This window comes from Petaurus breviceps, unplaced genomic scaffold, assembly GCF_028583685.1.
Source record: "Petaurus breviceps papuanus isolate PSGF00001 unplaced genomic scaffold, PetGlider_PUasm1.0 90804, whole genome shotgun sequence".
In the NCBI taxonomy this organism is placed as follows: Eukaryota; Metazoa; Chordata; class Mammalia; order Diprotodontia; family Petauridae; genus Petaurus; species Petaurus breviceps.
The window spans coordinates 8832101-8848024 of NW_027187348.1; the positions used below are offsets into that span (position 1 = coordinate 8832101).

General features: G+C 35.6%; 1 protein-coding gene across 1 annotated transcript in view; it reads left to right on the plus strand.

Annotated features, from left to right (window-relative positions):
* Positions 1–15924, plus strand: part of SATB2 (SATB homeobox 2) — a 232445-nt gene that overhangs the window by 141467 nt on the left and 75054 nt on the right. Inside the window, exons 8-9 of the mRNA XM_069070136.1 lie at positions 10325–10537; positions 15451–15606. Coding sequence (XP_068926237.1) covers positions 10325–10537; positions 15451–15606 — 369 coding nt within the window. The remainder of the gene's footprint in view (positions 1–10324; positions 10538–15450; positions 15607–15924) is intronic.

A 15924-nucleotide genomic window follows, 5' to 3' on the forward strand; every position in this document is an offset into this window, starting at 1 on the left:
TCTAAGACTTTGAACAAGTCATCTTCTCTTATCTGCACCTCTGTTTCCTTATCTGTAAAATTGAGTTTTATCTGTGGGATTAAACTAGAGGATCTCAATGGCCCCTCTCAGCCAAGGACTATAATGTTATGAAAACTGGTCTGTTTTTTAAGCCATTAAAATGAGATATTGCAGGAGTATGGGGCTGAGGACTATCCGTAGGAATTATATATTTTTATTTCTTTGACTCAGCACTTATACTGTGTAACTTTTATAGGGGATGCTAACACAAATGGGAGAGGATTCCTGTAGCAAGTTACTTTTTTGTGGGGTTGTTGACCATGTTTGAGGAAATGGCATAATTACTGATATCATGAAAGGATAGTAATGTAGGTGGCAGCTAGTGCCAGTGTGGATGGTGTCTGAAAGAAAATAGTTTTGCTTGCTCTACAGAGATTTCTTCTTAAAGAGTTAGACATTTAGTTTGGATGAATTATGGAATTTCAGATCATGGAAATTTGTTGTTGAATTCAGACCATAATAGATAGGACTTGAATTGGCATAAGTAGAGAACCTAAGAATTAAAAATTAAGATTTTTAAGTCTGTAGGATTGTGGTCAGAACTGTGACTCAGAGATTTTTTTTTTAATGACCTTTGTAGTTTTGAGTCTACAGATTTGTTAATTTGCTTGTTTGGGTATTGTTTCAATGAAAATTATTGTCAAAGGTAGCGGACATTTCCCCCCATGTATCTGGGGCAGTGTGTTAATATGAAGTAATATATACTTTCGAGGAAAAAAAATAAAGATTTTTTAGTTTAATTACAAATATAAGCAAATATGCTATTATGCTATGTACACACAGGGAACTTTCTGACCAGGACAGTCATGAATAATTTTATTTTTTTTATTCAGAAAATTATTCAGTGTCTTAATCACTGAATAAAGTGATTAAAATAAGATGAGAAAGAACATGTTTGCCTTTAAAATTTGAAGTGTGCAAGTATTTTTAAAAAGGTATAATAATAGGACTACCCCCCGCCCCATTGCCATAACCAGCTGTACATAAAAGTTAAATTTTGACTTCATGTGATTTAATAAATAATGTTTAAATTACCAGATTTTTCTGTATGGTAAATGATTATTTGTTAGAATGAGGTAATTTTTATCAAAGAAATGTTATAACAAATGTATATATTACCACAAATGTGTGAACATTGCAGGTTCTTTGTACTACCTCCCACCTCAAATGCCACAAGCAGAAACATAATTTACAGAAAGGAAAACAATCTCCAGCTAGTTTGAGCCTCTCTTTAAATAGAATCACTTAGGTTTGGCTGGACCAGTTTCCTCAGCACACACCTGGTGTATATCACTTTAAAAAATAAATTATGCCTCATTAAATTACAATTAAATGGAATCATGATCATTTGTTTTTCTGGAAGGAAGATGTTTTGCATATTGAAAGCCTAATTTGTTGCAGGTGACAAAAAGGCTGAACAGATTATCTAATATCACTTCATTTGGGGGGGGAGGGGAGGAAGGTTTTGTTTGCTTGTTAGTTTGTCTAAAGTTCAGTAGCTCAAAATTATAGACACATGAAATATGTTTTAAGATTTAAAACATTGTGTCACTGAAAACTTGGTCATTTTTTTTTTGATTTAGCTTTTATACTTGTTTTATTTTCTTTGCATATTTAGGGAAAAAGGGAGCTTTTTGATTCCACACTGTTATTCTGTTTGTTCAAGAGGCTCTTAACTCCTTCAATTGGAATAAAATATTTAAAGAGATTCTTTCATGATATTTAACAAACACCATTGACTAAAGCTTTATCGACAGACTTGAGAAAGCCATCATGGTGTTTGGGGTTGGTAAGCAAAATAGGTATAGGTAGGAGAACTGGATGTTAGTTCCTGAGATGCATGATCAGGGCAAGTCTAATCTGAAATGCACCATGTAGGCTCAGGTGATAGTTTTTGATGCTGAGGGGAGCGGATGGAGGACTCTTAAGAAGTATCTCAAGCGCACTAATTTGAAGCCTAGAATTTTCATTTTGGGAGAGACTAGAAGTATGTAAACCAGTCAACTCACTTCACAGATGAAAAAATTGAGACTCAGATATGTTAACTAACTTGTCCCATTCCATTAAGCTCTGCCCCATCTGAGGTACTTGACAACTTTAGATTTTGTATAGGACACATAGAGTAGCTAACATTTCCAATTCCACTTTATGATAATCTTAGAGTCATTATTAAATGTTTCTATAAAACAATCCTGGGAGATAGATAATATCCACAGTTGGTAGATGTGGGGAAAAAAGTGACACTTTGAGAGTTATAATCACTTTAGTATGAAGTGTCAGAGCTAAGGCTTTAAACACATTTCTATGATTTGGAATTGGAAGGACTTTAGAAGTCTTTCTGACTACACTATTCTACACCATGACTTTTGAAACTTGTCAGGGTTAATTCTGGGAGAAGAGGACCCAAAACAGCAGTTAAAAAAAAACTTTTAAAATTCCTTGTAAGAGATCTGTCAATAAAGAGTTAAAAGATGGTGCTGGTCAAGGCAGGGAAGAAGGGATTTTGAGGTTGTCAAGTGTTCTTTTAAGGTCTAGGGAACCATGTGACCCATTTAGTTTCACTATGGGGATTAAAACAAGGTGTTCACATGGAAAAATGGGAAATATATAAAAAAGGAGACAGCCCAGAGTACAACCATTTTTGAAGTATATTTAGCCAATATAAATAATTCACTTAAGATGGAAACCAAAAAGAGCCTAGAAAATTGCTTCAGCTGCTAAACAAGTGATATGGCAACCAAAGACAATGCTGGTTTGAAGGATAAATTCACTTATAAGAACGTAGTTGTGAGGCTCAAATAAGATAATGTATGCAAAAACACTTTGCAAGTCTTAAAGCATTATTTAAATTATTATTTTTGTTGTAATTATCATCTTTTAGAGGATTGCAGTGGAGGAATATGAGCAGTATTGCCTCATAAAATGATGAGAAGCAGTATGGGGAAAATAGATTTATATATAATTTGTCAAAAGGCCCAACTACACAAAATTGTCCCACCAATATTTGACAGTGAAACTTGGAGGACAACAGACAAAAATGGAAAAGATCTGCCAATAAAGCAAACTTCTGCCAGTAAAGCAAACTTCTGTAACCATCGTCTTTGAATTCTAGTAATATAGTCTCTGATGTGCTAGATAAGGAAGCAGAAGTAAAGAAAACAAAAATAGAAGGGGCAGCTAGACTAGATAAGCATGATTAAATTAATGAAAAAGCATTTATTAAGCACTTGATATGAACAGAGCAATGTGCTAAGCTGCAGGGAGACAAAAAAATGACATTTCTTGCTCTCAAGGAGTTTACATCGTAATAAAAGGAAACAACTCACATGACTTTCAGCTACAAGTAAGATGGGCGGCTAAGCAATGCAGTGGATAGAGTGCTGGGCCTGGCCGAAGTCAGGAAGACTCACCTTCCTGAGTTCAAATCTGGCCTCAGACACTGACTAGCTTTGTGACCCTAGGTAAGTCACTTGGCCCTGTTTGCCTCAGTTTCCTTATCTGTAAAATAAGGAGGAGAAAGACATGGCAAACCACTCCAACATCTATCAAGATAGCCCCAAATGGAATCCAAAGAGTCAGATACATCTGAAAAATGGCTGAACAACACAAGTAAGATGGGAAGAATTAAATGAATTGTTAGACTATAAAAACTTAATTTAGAGAGCAAAACATCTCCAACAAAGTGGTTCTTATTAATGTGTTAAAGTCAAATTATTCCTGGAAGATGTAAGAACAAAAATAACTTTGTTTTCCCCTCTGATTATTAGTATCAAATGATACATACATACATAATGTCAACAGAGCTTAGACACTGTCATAGATGATGTCTAGTCCAGAGTTCTATCTAGAAAAAAAAGCTTCTATATACATTGGTAACGTTCTCCAGATGTTTCTGTTGGTACATGGCATTGTGTTGATTGTATTAATCCTCAGAACATTGCAGAGACTATTTTATTAGATCTTTAATCATTAAAAGAATTTGGCCTGAGGATGTAGGCAGAAAAAAAATAATAACTATAATTTGATGAAATGGATGAACAATGCCTATTGTTAATACCCCAATATGTGACTGACAACCCATATAAGTGCCTCATCTTCAATGTATCTCTATCTCCATCTCCTTCTCCAACACTGTATGTGGATACTGAGATGGGCCCTGAATTGAATGGGAGGAAAGTGGACTAAATAGCCTTTGGGAAGTTGCTCAGTTAACTGCCATTAACAACCTTTAAGCATCTTCCTAAAATGGAGGTTTATTTTTATTTTTCTGGTGATTCTGAATGGTGGCATGCGATAGAATACAACAGTAACCAAAGAACCACAATGGCACTACCCAAAGGGCATTGAAGAGGTGGATGGTAGGTATGAGTTAGCTGAAACACTTTACTCAAAAAATATCACTCAAGAATGTCAGCAGAATAGAGAACAAGGTGGGTCAGCTGTGGCAAGAGTGAGGGATACCTATGGAACAGTCCCTATGCTCCTTTGGTTTCCAATCAGGGTCAAGATATCCAAAGGAAATCTCCTGCCACAGTAGTGTATTTACAGGAGGACATGAACAAAAGTTGTTTAGTATTAGAGAACATGGACGGGTTGTAATCCATGTTATGTGAGGGATGCTCTGTTGAGGTTACAGACCCATCTAAATATCAAAGTTGAAGGAGAAGCAGGCAGAATTGAAAATAAATGCTGCCTAATTTTATACATAGAATGAGCAGATTTTGTAGGACTGGGACTTGAAGCTAAATATTCATACTGTAAACAGTTGAGGTGGGGAGGGATTCTTATGCAAACATGGCTGATATAGCAATGCTATTAAAAAAAAGAATAATTTTTAAATTATTTTTTTAAAAAAAGAATTATTCCCTAGCAACACAGGAAATTTAATGTGTTTGAGCTAATGTGTTGATTATGGGGGGTGGAGGGGAAAGTATGTTGTAATAATATAAACAAAATATTTCACTTAATATATTAAAAGCAGGAGAAATTAATGAAGAATAAAATGATTTCAATTGCTCTACATACATTTAGAGAATACTTTCAGTGTTATATGTATATAGCACATTCTTTAAAAAATATTTATTTTTATAAGAATTTATTACGTCTCACTTCCTCCCCTCCTGTCTCTTGTAAGCCATTAAAAAAAATAGAAAACCGTTTTGACAAATATTCATAGTTCATCACCTCACTAGCAGGAGGTAAGTTGTATGTTTCACTTTTGGTCCTCTGAACTTTCAGTTTATCATTATACCAATCAGAGTTCTAAAGTCTTTTTAAATTTCGTAACATCATATAAATTCTTCTAGTTTTGTTCTTTTAATTCTTTATCAATTCGTTAGAGGCCTTCCCATTTCCTTCCGAAACTGTCAATTTTGTCATTCTCATTGCACTCTAATAATATTCCATTATGTTCTTCAACCATAATTCATTTAGCCATTCCCCAGTAGATGGGCACCCACTTCCCTTCTATTTTTTTTTTTTACTACTACGAAAAGAACTATTATACACATTTTTGCATGTATGCACCCTTTTCCTATATGAGGTATTGTTTCTGGTTCAAAAGTAAGTGATTGAAATTCTGATTTGACATGTATGCTTAATAAATAAAAATCAATCCCAAACAGCTAGCACAGTGACTTGTACATAGTAACATTTTAATAAATACTTGTTAATTGATACTTACTTTTGCTTCTTGAACAATTTAATTTTTGTTGAATGTTCCTCACATTCTTGTTTTTTCATTCTATACTATTGCTGGAAATAATATAAACATTAATAATTCTCCAGGATTGATCTATGGGGATTTAAAAAAAAAATGTTCATTGTATGTCCATCTCTTCAACACCCTATGTGCCCTGGCACATACTCATATCCAAAGATACCCCACAGAGAACTGGTGTTAGACATTCTGTTGCCCTGTGCAAATGTCGTCTCCCATACAATAAACATGTTTCCTAGGCTTACATATCCTTGGCTAATCTGAGGAAGGAGCTGTAATCATCTGTCCCTTGAGATGGCTATGCTAGTTGCCTGAGATGAGGAAAATACATAATGACCACTTTACTCAATAATTGCAATATGTTTTATTATCATTGATACAAAAATTTAATAAGCCATATCCTAGTTGATTTATGAATTTTTCTTAATTTACAATCTCTTCAGTATTTGCATGCTTTTCCCCCCTGAGTTCTCCGTTCACCTCTTTAAAAGCAAAAAAAAAAAAAGGTTTGCTCTATTTAGGTATTAAATGACATTTCCTTTATCTGAAGTGACATAACTAGACTGTCAAAAATGATACTTTCTTCCTGGTTGATTGACAATCAGAGCTCTAGATGGTATGGCAGCAAATGTTTCTGTTAGATAAATGACTAATTTGAGGTTTATTTAAAACTGTTTTAATTTTACATAGATTATTTCCTTGCTAATTAAGTTCTGTGATTTACTATTATTTGATATACATTATTAATATTTTTGTTTTGGTTTTCAATTGAGACCTGTGGTCTGGAGAATTTAAAATGTGATAATCCCCTCCACTGTTGCAGGTTGGCACCTCATTTAGTTTTAGAGAATTTCCTGGGGCACTGAGAGATTAAGTGACCTTCCCATGGTCACATAGCTACAATGTGTAAAAAGAACTTGGATTAGGTTTTTTGATCCCATTGTCACCCTTTGAACATTATGTCACATACTCTTTCATGATATTTGTTATATTGTAGATTTTCTCCAATTTTTCTTCCCTTTAATGATTTTTCAGCCAGTTGCGCAGCATTCCAGTTTATGAGATTAAAAATTTAGATTCAGTTGTCATTCAGTCATTTTATTAATCATGTCCAACTTTTCATGACCCCATTTGTGGTTTTCTTAACAAAGATACAAGATTGTGTGCCGTTTCCTTCTCCTGCTCACTTTATAGAAGAAACTAAAGCAAACACAGTTAAGTGACTTGAGTCACACAGCTAGTATGGGTTTGAGGCCAGTCAGAAAGATTCCTGACTCCAGGTACTTTCTCCACTGTGTATTCCCCCCACCCCAAATTTAGATAACATCAATTAAAGCTGACTATACCTTCTGAATTTAAAGAACTAAATAGAAATAAGCAAAGAGACTCGTGTATGTGCAAGACAAAACACTTTCTTACCATCCTTTAGTTACCGACTATTGAATTGTGTAGGGAAAACAATGCCATTATGCCAAAAAACAATCCTTAGAATTATTCCCATAACTGTTTCTGGTTCAATTAAATATCTTTATATATTTTTATTTGCATTCATGTCCATGTTCTGATTCAGCTTACACACCAAAGAAATGCATACTTAACTACCTTATAAGGCTATGATATAGAACTGGAAAAGGGACCTTAGTTCATCCAGTTCAAATACGTCATTTACAGGTGAGGAAATTGAAACCCATGGACTTAAAGTGACTTGCCCAAGCTCACACAGGTGATGAGGAGTCATGTCAAAGTTTAGCCTTGGGTCCTCTTGCCTCCTGATTCAATATTCTTTCCACTATATAATATTGCTCTCTATCTAGTTATATTTGTGATTAGACCCTCAATTAGATGAGCAAGAGAGAAAATAGTATATTCCGTCAGCACCTTAAACTGTGAATGTTTCTCTGTCACCTTAAAACCTTTATTGATTGAGCATTATTTGTCATAGAAACCCTGTCTTCATTTTCATATATATATATATATATACACACATATATATACATGTATTTTCCTATGAACTTATCTTGCAGGTCAAAAACCAGAGAATATATGTGATTTGAAGGTTATATATATTTAAAAGTCATGCAGAAGGCAACTAATTATGAATGTTATAGTCTAGTTTACCATAACAGGCCCATAATTTTTAATTAGTTGAAAGTAGTAATAATGACGTGAGCCTCAGTTTGATAGTACAAAACAAAAAAGAACATTTTTACAAAATGTCCATCTTCTATGCAAGATATCTACTTTAAAGATGCATTATAATTTTCCCTGACTATACTTACCAGAATCATCTCATAAAAGATTTAGCCTAACAAATATGTCTGAAGTATGTTGATTATTGCCACTAAATATTAAAAGTTTCAATTGTAAAGATTATTTTGAGACACAAAGAAACCAAGTTTTAATTACTTGAGATTTTCTAAAGCACATTAACTCAAACATTCTTTACATAACAGTGTTCTTTAAAGAATGCACTAGAGAATTTATTTCTTTTCATCTTTGATGATGCTAGAAGTTTATAGTGAGATGAACTCTGAAGGCAATATAACTTAAAGCAGAATTGACTTCTGATTTTAGAAAGAAAAAACAAGTTATGTAGTACAAGCTTTTCTGGGAGCCAGGAGTGCCACTTGCTGCTTCTAAGAGTGTGAAAAGAAGTCTGGATTTCCCCAGAACCCATTCACTTATAGGCTATTTTTACATGCATATTCACAAATGTGTGCATGCACACATGGACTTCTATAAATGTTCTTAAGCTTCACAAAATTGCACATTGAATTCTTATTCTTATCTCGTGAAGTAAGACCTTTGTTGTCAGTTACATTCTAATCTAAAAGATATTCAATCACTTTTCAATAGGACCTGCTCTAGTAAATTTGGTAAATGATTTTCTTACTAAGACTCAATTATGCCAACTCTTCTGAGTCAAGTCAATATACCTCAAAGTATCTTGCCACCCAAGTTACAGAGATAATAGGTAGCATATCACTGGTAATAAGATAGTTAATTCCTTCCTTCCTTCCTTCCTTCCTTCCTTCCTTCCTTCCTTCCTTCCTTTCTTCCTTCCATTTTTGAGTAGTGATAAGTCATGTTAGCATTCCTATAGCTACCAATTGTTTCATTTTATGTTATAATATATATTTTACTCAAATTTAGGTTATCTTATGGAATATTGCCTATAGATCACAGTCATGTGATATTGAATTTTCAGTTCTATTATGCATCCCTATTATTTATATCATATTAGTGTATCATTGCTTTTCTTTTCTATGTGTCCATATATTAATCTTTAGATAAGGTACTTCACTGTTAGTTTGCTTTTTTCATGCATTTGTTTATTGTTCTCAAATTAGGTGATCTCAGTGGAACTGCTGACCAGTAGCCATGTTTCCATGTGTTAATTTTCCAAGTAAACTCCAAATATGTGGGTTTTTGTAGTAGTCTAGATTCCAGTTCTTCGAGACTCTCCCATCTTCAGATCTGTTTTTCATTATCCAGACTTGCTTTACATAATTTCTCTGTGAATCTTACTATGGCATTTACCCTTATTTCTGTGCATGCATAAACCAATGATATTTCATTTTAACCTGTACCTTTGAGTATTTTGGAAAGAATGAAACATTCACAAAATAATGTGTATTTGACTCTTTGGTGGCATTTGGTACATGCCAGTATATGGAAGAAGTATTAGATTTAGAATCCTAGGACCTGGGTTCAAATCCTAGTTTTTCTACTTACTGATTGTGTGACCCTGGGCAAGTCATTAAAATTTTTCAGCCTCAGTTTTTTTCAGGAAAATGAAGGAAATAAAATAAAAAAAGGGGGATTGGTCTAGATAACTTCTGAGGTTCCTTCCAGCTCTAAATCTTTGATCTTATTTATTGTTTGATTGTTTCCCTGATGCTTTTTGAGTGATACTATCTTTAGATTTAATTATCTCATCTTGTTTACTCATGGAAGCAATTGAAGGGTTAACATTTTTTTTGCTTCTTCTAGAAGGTCTTACATTTTGCTTTCTGTCACAAATTTACTCACAAGTGACATCCATGAGAAAACAGTGGCCGGTCACACAGATACTCAGCCAAACATTTTTTTTTCTTTAATCGATGTAAATCTCCTGTGCCGTTTAAATGTCGGAACTAAATTTACCAAACTTGGCAGATATGTAAAGCTGAGCCTGACTGCCAAGTGTTCCCAGTTTCAAGCAGAGATAGTTCTAACAGTTCCTGAAATACTTGTAGGAGGCACCTGGTGGTAATTGCAGTTTCACAATTCTTCCCAAGCGCCTACCTTGCTATCTGGCATCTCTGCACACAGATGATTATTACAGTGATGATAAAGTGTCAGAATAGAACAGTCCCAAAATAAAGCTCAGCCCCCAGAAGATAAACACATTCCCACAAAATATCTCCACTGGAAAGCCCTTAGGAATCAGATAGAGGTTCCTGACATCACAGCCCAGCTGGTTGTAACAAACATATTAAACACACACACACACACACACACACACACACCTTCTTTAATTTTTTTTTTTTAATTTTGAACCAGGGGTTGTTGTCTGAGATTCTGCGTAAGGAAGAAGACCCTAGGACAGCCTCCCAATCTCTGTTGGTAAATCTGAGGGCCATGCAAAATTTCCTCAATCTGCCAGAAGTCGAGAGGGATCGTATCTATCAGGATGAGAGGGAGAGGAGCATGAACCCCAATGTGAGCATGGTATCTTCAGCCTCCAGCAGTCCAAGCTCCTCCAGAACCCCCCAGGTAAGATCCTAGTTCCATGATCCTCTTTTTATCTTTTCCTAGCTGACAATTTTTTGGCACCAGTGATGCATTTCACTCCCCAAATATAGGGACATGATGAGCCATAGGAAGCCGTAATTCATTGAATAAATCAATATTTTGATTGGATAAACACAGGCACATAACAACAAAGACTATGCAATGATGCAATAATTCCTTTCCTTTAGAGGGTTTCTTTATTAAGATAGATTTCATTATTCCAACCTCGGTCTTACCTCCTCTTCCCTGACACAGCTGTGAAAGAGGAAGCAAAATAGGGAGGGATACAAGACAGCTGTAGCTCAAAAATAATTGGAAATTTTACATACTGCAATTTGAAGATGATCTTCCCTAAGTATAGGAAAAATGAGTTTTGTGAAACAGAAAGGTAACTATTTCTTATTTCTTGAGATTACCTTCTTAGGTTGGTCCATCTATAGGATTCAATAAGCTTCAGTGAGTCATTCATCATTCTACTCAAAGTATATATTTGTAAACACTATTCTCCCTGAGAACCTTCCCACAAAAGCCTACTTTTGGAAGTCATGTGTGCTCACCAAGATCAAGGCAATTGCAGAAGTCTGAGGCAAAATTTCTAATAGAGATCTGAACAGCTCAGTTCTAGTTAGCAGCCTTTTCCCTCCCATTTCCTACTTTTTTAGTAATCACATGGCTTAGCCATCTTGATTTAGGGTTTCTACAGTATCTATAACATAGATAAATAGTAATTATTAAACGTTTGTCATGTACAAATGTATCTATATTTAAGACTTTTTGCTCAGTTTTTAAATCTGATTCTGTTTATTAATTTTTAATACTTTAATTATTGACAGAACATCCTCTGAACTAGTTAGGCACAGACGGGTTTTGTTTTACTAAATATGCTTAAGGTTGTTTAATAATATCTACATCTTGGCATTTTAATACATTTTGAAAGGCCTACACTCTACAAAGATTATGGAACCCTCTAGAGCTGGATGAGCGGCCATCTAGTCCAACACCCTCATTTCACATATAAGGAGACTCAACTTGCATGAGTTTGTGACTTGGCCAAGGTCATTTGAACCCAAGTCCTCTGACTGCTGTTGTATTCTATCAATCAATTAAGCACATACTGTGCCAGATACTGTGCTAAATGCTGGGGATAGAAAAAGAAGCAACAAAACGAGTTCCTGCCCTCAAGGAGCTTAACTATCTAACGAGAACAACATGCAAACACATATACACACACGTGTGCACAAGCTATATGCAAGATAAGCAGGGAATAATTAACAGAGGAAAGTCACTGGAATTAAGATGTGTTGGGGAAAGTGTCCTGCAGAAAGTGAGATTTTGGTGGGGACTTGAAGGAAGCTACAGAACAGAGGAGGAAGAGTGTTCCAGATGGAGTTTGTGGAACAACCAGGAGGCCAGTGTCACTGGATACAAGAATATGAGTTAGGGAGTGAGGTTAGGGAATAAGGTGTAGAAAGGTAGGAGGGAGCTAGATTATGAAGGGTTCTGCATGCCAAATAGAGCATTGTATATTGCTCCTGGTGGCAATAGGGAGCCACTGGAGTTTATTGGATTGGTGGTGGTGGCGGCAGTGGTGATATGATTCAAAATATGTTTTAGGAAAATCACGTTAGTAGCAGGATGGAGAATGGATTGCAGTGGGGAGAGATTTGAGGCATGCATACCCTTCTATACTTTATTGCAATAATCCAGATGTGAGGTGATGAGGGCCTGTATCAGAGTGGTGATAGTGGCAGTGGAAAGAAGGGGAAGTATTTGATGGATGCTACAAAGGTGAAATTGACAGGCCTTGGCAACAACTTGGGATATGGAGGATGAGAAATAGTGAGGAATCCAGGATGACTCCTAGGTTGGGAACCTGAAGGACTCGGAGCTGATGTTGCCCTCTGTAGTAATAGAGAAGGTAGGAGGCAAGAAGGGTTTAGGGGAAAAGATGAATTCTGTTTTGGACATATTGAGTTTAAGATGTTTACTAGATATCCTGTTCAAGATCTCTGAAAGGCAGTTGGAAATGTGAGGTTGGAGGTCAGCAAAGAAATTGGGGGTAGAAAAGGTAGATTTGAGACTCAGTCCATGGGAGCTAATGGTATAGAGAGAGAAGAGAAGAGGATGCAGGACAGAAGCCCAAGGGTGATCTGAAGGAGGATACAGACAGAGAGGTCAGATAGGTAGGAGGAAAACTAGGAGAGTTGGTGTCCTGAAAACTTAGAGAGAAGAGAGTATCAGGATAGGTGGGTTTTGTACTCATTATTAATTGGAAGAGTTCTCAATTTTTACTGCATTTATTCATTAATACACAGATTCACCAAAGCAAATCCAGTGTTTTATAAGAAAGTCCAATCATATTTTCTACAATTATTATGGTACTTTCCATATATTTATTAATACTTGTTTACCATATCACTGGTTTGGTTATTTTGTATTATATCCTTTACAGTAACTTTCTAACAGAAATGTCTTATAGGAACATTGTTGAAGACATAGTATCTTTCAAGCATGAAGCTTTCTGCAATTCCATAAGTAGAAATAATTATTTGCTTCCTCCACACAGTCGAAAACTCTAGTTAGAAAATTCCTAGACATAAGTATGTTTTGGAGACCAATTTAATTTCAGTGGTTTCTGAGCACTTTTGAAAATAATTTTGGCTGTTTAAAAGTCCTCTATTAATGTAGTGATTACACTATTTGATCATTCTCTTGATCCTTTTAATGTTAGAATGAAGGGTAATTTTACTTTTAAAATTATCCATTGTCTATTTAGAATAGAACAAAAACTTAACTTCTACTCTAGTGTGATGACAAATGGCCTGGAGAAGCCACCCCCCAACCAGCCATTTTGATCACCTAACCTTATATTTTCTTTTTACTTATTCTGTATTTTTTTTTCCTGGAATAGTATACAAGTGCAGTCAGAGGAAGTATTTTGTATGCTCCATGACAATATTATCAGTTTAAAAAGAAATACCTCACCCTCCTAAATCAATCTGAAACATTTCCTACCTTCCCTCTCTTAATTAACCCTTCCAATTGACAGTCACCAATTCCCAATGGATATCTCTTCTGTTCCTTCTGCAACTTTATTCAGCAAACACTTATTAAAGAGTGATCATGTGAAAGCATATTTTGAATCACATTTGCAGAAATGTCCTTTCCATCTCGAAAGCCATGATCCTGTGAGCTTAAAGTTAGAATTTTTCCTCCTCATGAAGACAGGGATTGAGAAAGCTTTTGAGTCTGCCCTTAGAAGGAAGATAGACTTTTCAGTCAGAAAAGAGGAAGTCAAGAGTCATGGAACTTTAGGAGGGGGCATATTGGACATGGCAGATGTTATTCTCAATTAGAAGATACCACAGAACTGACAGGGAGGTTGAGAAAAAAGAAATGAATCTAGGACTTGTTGAAAAAACTATATGAGGAAGTAAATTTAGTTTATTATTAAAACGACAAAGGAGTTGAGTTAGACCTTTGATGGTATGGATGGAGTTGTTATTTTCTAATCTAAGTTACCTTCCTCTATTTGGAATCATTTTATGAGATTGTTTAACAGAGATCTCAGGGAGAGAGAGAAAGGAAGGCATTGATAATGTTAGGAGATTGTTAGGGCCAACTTCAAGAAGTATTAAACGTATTTTCAGGTAGATGTCCTAGTGCCCCACCCTTCCCAAATCTTTTGTGCTTTATGTGTTTCTCTAAATTTGTAAATAGCCCAGTACCTGATATCCTTCCAGACCTAGACACAGTCTGAGCCAAAGGATAATTATTCAGTGGGCAATATAGCAGATAGCAAATGTGAAGTTCCTTCTTTTCTTGTGGTAGGGGAGTCACCAAGAGGGTTACGGGTTCTAGGGAGAGTGAGTAGGCTTCCTTCTTCTAAGAAAACACAAGTTTAGATGATTTCTATTATCAGTTCTCACTAACCCAGGACATTGAATATAATTTGTTGCTCAACATATCAGCCACTGATAGTGGTTCTAAGAAGACAACCATTGAAGGTCGTAAAGTCCCCAGCCTGCTGTCATTCCTTATCAAAAGCCTTACTGCCAAGGACCTTTATTAAGATGGGAAGCAAAACCTGTAGCATCCTTGTGGATCAAATTGATACAAACGTTTTAGGGTTATGCCAGTCCTGAGGAGCACAGACATCTTCTATATTGTCCTTCATTTGTCTCTGAAGCTGATGGGAAATCATTCAATTAAAACGAGCATGACAGAATACATAAAATCGCAATATGAGTTTAAGAAAATGAAAACGGCACGTCAAAGGCATTCTGAAGCCTGGTTTTATGAAATGAAATTTTGTTTCATTTCCACTGATTTCCTAGGTGAAATTAGGTGACTGTCTGGGTAGCATAATGATGATAATGATGAGAAACCATACATACTCAAATGACATACGTATAGCTTTAATAAAGAATGAGAGAGACTCAGGGGAGTGCATTAAATTGAGTAATAATTTATTATTTAGAGACCTCTTCCCATTTACTCATTTTTTATGGGAGAATTGGTTCTTCCTTCAAGGTTTGCCATTTTTAGGAGGAAAAAGAGTAACTCAATATGTGTTTTATAGTTTAGTTTTCCAATCAAATGTTAATGGCTGCTGATAGTTTAGTGCCCAGGCTACCTGTCTTACCTGTGAACCATTCAGTAGACAATGAGTGAGAGGGAGAGTACAATGTTGACAGGGCCCTGAATGTCCTATAGGAATGCACTGCAATTATTTCCAATCACAATTAACCTGATTAGAATAATGGACAGGAAGTGTCCCTCTGTAGCTAATGCAGTTTGGCATCAGCTGACTGAAATCCTTTGATAATTTCTGCACAGATGGCTGGGCTGAAAGCAGCACTTTTTTAATTATTATTTTCATGGTCTCTTGGTAGGCCAAAACCTCGACACCGACAACAGACCTCCCCATTAAGGTGGAAGGCGCCAACGTCAACATCACAGCTGCCATTTATGACGAGATCCAACAGGAGATGAAAAGGGCCAAGGTGTCTCAGGCCCTGTTTGCCAAAGTGGCTGCCAATAAAAGTCAGGTGAGTGGTTTTTAAAAGAACAAATGCTAGGGCTGGAATTAGACCTTTTTCCTCCTCCCACCAATAAAAATACATCTGTTCCTATAATAATAATAACAATAATAATCCCCAGGGAATCTGTCATGTTATGCCTTTTGTCTTCAGAATGGCTTACAATATGGTTTGCTTTTACTTTCAACAGAGGACAAAATAGAGTTCAATTTATAATCCATATTTAAATATTGTATCTATATTTGCATGGGTGTATTTTATATATGTATATAAACTTTTATTATATATGTATAATATATAATGGAGAACATAGGGTTACCTTTTGTC